General features: G+C 42.5%; 1 protein-coding gene across 1 annotated transcript; it reads right to left on the bottom strand.

Moving 5' to 3' along the window:
• Positions 1-4557: 4557 nt before the first annotated feature.
• LOC126616379 (uncharacterized) lies at positions 4558-6750 on the bottom strand. Its single transcript, XM_050284434.1, has 2 exons — positions 6549-6750; positions 4558-5735 (listed from the first exon to the last, which is right to left on the bottom strand). The coding sequence occupies exon 2, from the start codon at positions 5729-5731 to the stop codon at positions 4751-4753; it is 981 nt and encodes a 326-aa protein (XP_050140391.1). The 5' UTR covers positions 5732-5735; positions 6549-6750; the 3' UTR covers positions 4558-4750.
• Between the last annotated feature and the right edge of the window lie 498 nt (positions 6751-7248).

Here is a 7248-nt window from a genome sequence, read left to right as displayed (position 1 = left end):
AGACAACATTATTTCAAAGGATGTGATATCCACACATCCATTTTTACTTCTCTCACACCTTTTTAATTTTTGGGCGTCAGATCGGATGAATTAAAGAAGATCAAAGGACATAAATTAACAAGGAGTGTGAGATAAGTAAAACGGAGTGTGTGAATAGCACATCCCTATTTCAAAAAGAGCATTCTCTTCTTGACATCAGTGCCTAGGTTAAGGGAAAACAGAAAAGAAAAGAAAAAGAGAAATCTGTTGTGGTCTATTTTATCTGACAGAGGGACTAGAGCCGGCGGCAGAGAGAGAGAGGAGAGAGATGTGTGTTTGTAGAATTGTAGGGGAATGTGTGTGTTGTTATCCCTCCTACATTGTGCCTTTATTTATAGTAGTAAAGGGAGAGAAGATATTCCTTCTTCTCCAAGTAATACAAGTTGTAATAGGAAAGGATAACTAGAATCAAATCTTATCTAGGATTTACACAATCATACTTAAACTAGGAATGTTTACAACACTCCCCCTTGAGTGTGTAAATACTCAAGGTAGATTCAGCATCATGCAGAAGTTGAGGAAGTCGACTCGTTGGCACTGATTCCAAGGAACAACGCTTATTCTCAATAAGGTAGGAACTTGCATAAGTAGTAAGTCTCACTAAAAACCCTAAGGCTATGGCAAAAACCCAAGTAGGGACAAAATCCATAGTCTAAGGAAAAATGCGTGAGAAATGCAAAGTCAAAAGAAACGTCTACATGACGTCATCAGGGATATGACCAGCCCAAGGTGGGTGCCTCGTTAAAACCTAGTTAGGTAGCAAAAACCCAGTGGGAAAAATGCTCCTAATCGTAGGGAAAAAGAGTACATTAAGATCAAGCAAGTATCTAGAAGATACTCCCCCTGAGTTTGACATAATTCCACAGAGAAATAGCAAAGTTACAACTCAGAAAGTTTACGCATACCAATTCCATGAACAAGCTTCTGAAACGTCGCCTTCGGTAGTGATTTGGTGAAGAGGTCGGCCAGATTGTCTTGTGATCGGATTTGCGTGACTTCAATCTTCTGATGCTCTTGTTGTTGATGTGTAAAGAAGAACTTCGGCGCAATATGCTTGGTGTTGTCTCCTTTGATGTAACCCTTCTTGAGTTGTTCGATGCAAGCTGCGTTGTCTTCAAAAATCGTCGTCGGGGCATTAACGGTGGGATGAAGATCACAGGAGCTTCGAATATGGCCCACTACTGCTCTCAACCAAAAGCATTCCCGAGTTGCTTCATGTAAGGCGAGAATTTCAGCATGGTTAGACGAAGTGGCAACTAAGATCTGTTTAGTTGACCTCCAAGATATTGCGGTGCCTCCAACGGTAAAGACATAACCCGTTTGAGAACGCGCCTTGTGCGGATCAGATAAGTATCCAGCGTCTGCATAACCAACAAGGCGAGAATCAACCCGATGAGCATAGGGTGCGGCATCACTCGAGGATTCGTAGGGATAGAATAAGCCCAAATCCGTAGTACCCTTAAGGTAACAGAAGATGTCTTTCACGCCAGTCCAATGTCTGCGTGTTGGTGCATTGCTGTATCTTGCCAAAAGATTAACAGCGAAGGAGATGTCGGGTCTAGTGCATTGAGCTAAGTACAATAAAGTGCCTATCGCACTTAGATAAGGAACTTCAGGCTCCAAAATCTCTTCATCATCCTCCTTCGGACGGAAGGGATCTCGCTTTGCATCTAGCGTACGAACGACCATAGGAGTACTCGAAGGCTTCGTTTTATCCTCATTAAAACGGCGCAACACCTTCTGGGTGTAGTTCGATTGATGTACTAGGATTCCATCCGAACAATGCTCTATCTCGAGACCGAGACAGTATCGAGTCTTACCTAGATCTTTCATCTCAAATTCCGACTTCAGGTGCGAAGCAGTTCTCGCGAGCTCTTCAGGAGTTCCGATGAGATTCATGTCATCGACATATACTGCAACAATCGCAAATCCGGAATGTGACTTCTTAATGAACACACAAGGGCATAGTTCGTTATTCACATATCCCTGACTAGTCAAATACTCACTTAAACGGTTATACCACATTCTTCCGGATTGTTTCAAACCGTATAGTGAACGCCTCAGCCGAATTGAGAGCGTGTTCCGGGGTTTGGAAATATTTGAACCAGTCAATGTAAGTCCTTCGGGAACTTTCATATAAATTTCCGTATCAAGATCCCCATAGAGATACGCGGTTACAACGTCCATCAGCTGCATATCCAGTTTTTCGGAAACTACCAAACTGATAAGGTATCGAAAAGTAATCACATCCATAACGGGTGAGTAAGTTTCGTCATAGTCAATCCCGGGGCGTTGTGAGAAACCTTGTGCTACAAGACGAGCTTTGTAACGCACAATTTCGTTCTTCTCATTACGCTTCCGAACGAAAACCCACTTGTAGCCAACGGGCTTCACATGTGGAGGAGTAGGAACTACAGGTCCAAACACCTTACGTTTCGCAAGTGAATCAAGTTCGACTTGGATTGCTTGTTTCCAGTTTGACCAATCAGCTCTACGTCGACATTCATCAACGGAACGCGGTTCAATGTCATCGCTCAACATGATCTCAGTAGCTACTGCAAATGCTAATGCATCGTCGACAATCATCTCATTTCTACGCCACACATCATCTAAGCTAGCATAATAGACCGAAATCTCACGATTCTCGGGAGGAGGATTCGTCTCTTCAAGGACGCTTCCATAATCTAGAATTTCCTCATGAGTTGGGTAAAATGAGTAAGCGATAGTCAGATTCACGGTAGGCTCTTCAGGACCTTGTGCCATGGTTTTCCTCTTCCGGGGGTGTGAATCCTTTGAACCAAGGGGTCTGCCACGCTTTTGTGTAGGGGCAGATGATTGGCTAGCCGCTAATGTACGTGGATCACCAGAATTGGCGTCCCGGGCTTCCAGGAGGGTAGTCCGTCGTACATTTGGTACATCCATCTTTGCAGGCGTATTCGCAGCTGGAATATGTGATCTTGTCACGCGCGCTAGATCGGTGAAAGCATCTGGCATGCTCTGAGCTATGCTCTGGAGATCTAATATGCGCTGCACTTCAGCTTCAGACTGAGCGGTGCGGGGATCTAAATGAGACAAAGTGGGAGTCGTCCACGATAATTCGCATCGTTCATTAGGAACGTTGACGTTCTTATCTCCCCCTAACGACGGGAAGACTGTCTCATAGAAGTGACAATCCGCGAAACGAGCGGTAAACAGATCGCCTGTCAAAGGTTCTAAGTAACGAATAATCGAAGGAGAATCATATCCGACATAGATTCCCATCCTTCGCTGAGGCCCCATTTACGTAAGGGCGGCGAGATCGGCACATAGACCGCACAACCAAAAACGCGCAGATGCGATATGTCGGGTTCGCATCCGGTGACCAACTGAAGAGCACTAAATGGTTGTGTCGCAACAGGCCTCAGGCGGACCAACTTTGCTGCGTGCAATATTGCATGGCCCCAAGCAGCGATCGGGAGCTTGGTACGTATGACCAACGATCGAGCAATCATTTGTAAACGCTTAATGAAAGCCTCTGCCAGGCCGTTCTGGGTGTGAACATGGGGTACAGGATGTTCAACTTCAACCCCAACCGACATGCAATAGTCATCAAAAGTTTTAGATGTGAATTCTCCAGCATTATCCAATCGAATAGATTTGATCGGATAATCAGGGTGGTGAGCCCTGAGCTTGATAACCTGAGCCAACAGTTTGGAGAATGCAGCGTTCCTTGTGGACAACAAGCACACGTGTGACCAACGTGTAGAAGCGTCAACCAAAACCATAAAATATCTAAATGGTCCGCAGGGAGGTTGAATCGGTCCACAATTGTCCCCCTGAATCCGTTGTAGAAAAATGGGAGGATTCGAACGAATCTTGTCATAAGAAGGCTTAGTAATAAGCTTTCCCATAGAACATGTTTGACATGCAATTTCATGGATCGAACCTAAGCTTCGGGTTAGTGGATGCCCGTGTGAAGTTTTGAGGATACGGCGCATCGCTATTCGTCCAGGATGTCCCAAACGATCATGCCAAAGTGTAATTTCGTGCGCGGTCCCTGTGGTAAGGCCGGCCACATAGTGGCATTCTATGGGGCGTATGGTCGTAGTATACAGACCACTCGGGTTACGCTCCATCTTCTCTAAAATATGCTTCTGGCCATATTCGTAGGAAGTTACGCACAGAAATTCAACTCCGTTTTCTACGTGGGTTTCAGCGTGGTAATTGTTATCTCTAATGTCCTTGAAACTTAGTAACGTTCTTCCGGAACGTGGAGAATAGAGTGCCTCAGCAATGGTCAAGATTTTACCATTGGACAACATTATACGTGCCTTACCGTATCCTTCGATCAGGTTGGATGGGCCTGAGAGGGTTGTCAGAGGTGCATTCTTAGGTACGAAGTTAGTGAAATAGATGCGTTCACGCAAAACAGTATGCGTGGTTGCACTATCTGCCAGACAACTAACTTTCCCACTAGTCATACCTAGAATGAAAAATTAATTTGAATCGGTCACATGCATAAAAGTTTATAAAAACAAGTATCAATTCAAAATAATTTCATTTATTCAAGGATTAAAAACTTAATATCCAAAATAAATCGCCAACTAATAATCCAAAACATAAAGGAAAATTGTTCAAAATCAACCAAAAAACAAGGTGGGGTTCGGCCACAAGGTGGAATTCGGCCCCAATTGTCTTATTTTAACTGAAAAATAAGTCTATGTCTAAGATTCTAATCTTCCATAGGAGTGGTATCCTCCTGAAAATCAGAAACTTCCATCTTTGTAGTCTCCGGTTCGTCCACTTGCAGGAAGTTTGATTCAAACTTCGTACGACGAGAATGATATGCATCCACAACCTTCTTGGGAGCACGGCAAATACAGGACCAATGGTCCTTGGAACCACAACGATAGCACATATCGTCATTCATTGTGGCAGGTGCTTTGCCCTTATTCTTGAAGTTCGGGGCCTTGGGAGCGAGGTTTGGGCGCTTCTGGGCTTTGTTTCCTCCCTTGGATGGGCCTTGGCTCTGTTGACCTTGGTGGGATGGCTTCTGGCCGCCCTTACCACGCCTCTTTTGGCGTTTTGGGTGCTGATTAGTGCTATAATGTGCTTCAGGCACAGCAGTAGCCCCAGTAGGTCGAGCTTGATGATTCTTCATCAACAGCTGGTTCTGCTTTTCAGCAAGAAGTAAAACAGAGATCAAATCCGAGAACTTAGTGAACTTCTGAGCTCTATATTGTTGCTGCAGGACAATATTAGAAGCAGAGAAGGTAGAGTAGGTCTTCTCCAGGAGATCCTCTTCAGTCAAAGTTTCATTGCAAAACTTGAGAAGTGATCGGATTCGACAAACTTCAGAATTATATTCATTCACAGACTTAAAGTCTTGGAAGCGCAAGTGCTGCCAGTCGTGTCTTGCTTCAGGCAAGAATATGTCCTTTTGGTGATCGAAACGATCAGCCAAAGCGACCCATAATGCACGTGGATCCTCCTCAGCAAGGTACTCAGTTTGTAGAGCGTCATGGATATGTCTTCGGATGAAGATCATAGCAGTGGCTTTTTCAGCCTCGCCAACAGGTTTATCTGTTGCTTCTTCAATAGCAGGACGCAAGTTCTTTGCAGTGAGGTGGAGCTTCACATCTTGAACCCACTTGAGGTAGTTCCTTCCAGAAACCTCCAAAGCGGTGAAGTCGAGTTTGTTCAAATTCGACATGTTCCTATCACAAAATGGATGAACAAGATGTGGTTAGTGTAATGGAGAAAAATCAATCCATTCACATAGGAGTAGAACATACAGGTTCTAATAGACATGTATTGGTTTAATTTTGCATGAAAAACTTCGGGTTTTCATGGGTGATATATTTAAGTGAAAACTTCGGGTTTTCAAACAAGGCATGTGTATAAGAAACTTCGGGTTTCAAAGTAATTATGAACTTCAGGTTCATATATTCCTGCAGGCAAACACAAATATATATGCAAACAAATATGCAAAGAATATATGCAGAAATATTGTATAATGATAAGTGAATTAATTTATTTTTGGTCTTCGGGGCCAAATTAAAATGTGGGTGAAAATATAAAAACCCATATTATTTAGAAAAAATTAAATAATAAAATCTCGGGGCCTAAAAATATAGGCCAAGAACCCTCGGGTGGGATTACAGGCCCACGGGGTGAGAAGAGGGGAATGGGCTGCTGTGTGCAGCCCTAAAAAAAAAAATTTCGTTTTTTTTTTTTTTTTTTTTTTTTTTTTGTATTCAATTATATTATATGCATGTATAATTTTAATGAATCACATATTTACGTTGATGCATATGCAAATAATAGTTTCAATGCATGTACATATGTAGGATTCAATTCATGACAAATATCAAATTCACATAATTGTAGCAATTTTGATTATGAAGCATACACAATTTATGTAGAATCTAAAATACGTTAAACGTAAAGTTGGGTCATGCATCATGGTGAATGTTCATGCTATCAGGACTTGCAAAATATCGAGTTAAAAGCCGTTGTTTAGAAAGAACCTGATTGCGTGATGATATAGATGAACTGGTTTGATGCAGAAAAATTATTTCTTCAATTTCGGCTTTCATCTTCAAGCTTGTATCACGTTCAACATAAGAAGAAAAATAAATTGAATCAATAACAATATATGAATTCAATAAAATCAAGATTTAATCAATTAAAAATAATTGAAACGTAATACTCCCCTGATTGTAGACGAATAAATTCTCTTTAAATTCTTCTAAGCACAGCGTGAAGAGCGTGCTGATAACGTGTTGTGGTCTATTTTATCTGACAGAGGGACTAGAGCCGGCGGCAGAGAGAGAGAGGAGAGAGATGTGTGTTTGTAGAATTGTAGGGGAATGTGTGTGTTGTTATCCCTCCTACATTGTGCCTTTATTTATAGTAGTAAAGGGAGAGAAGATATTCCTTCTTCTCCAAGTAATACAAGTTGTAATAGGAAAGGATAACTAGAATCAAATCTTATCTAGCATTTACACAATCATACTTAAACTAGGAATGTTTACAACAAAATCATGCCGCATGCGCAGAACCAGAAAAATGCACCGCTGTGCGTAGACCTAAATCACTAGCCACACTGCCAATTGTGCAGGGTGCAGTCCGATCACCTGCTGCGCTGCCAGTTGTGCATCATTGTTCGACTAGGTTGGGACATCTTCGTTGCTGAACCAAGCCCACCCTCTTCGCTCACTCCATTCT

This window comes from Malus sylvestris, chromosome 3, assembly GCF_916048215.2.
Source record: "Malus sylvestris chromosome 3, drMalSylv7.2, whole genome shotgun sequence".
Taxonomy (NCBI): Eukaryota; Viridiplantae; Streptophyta; class Magnoliopsida; order Rosales; family Rosaceae; genus Malus; species Malus sylvestris.
The sequence above is the reverse complement of the archived record's forward strand: the minus strand, read 5'-3'. Positions and strand labels throughout refer to the sequence as shown.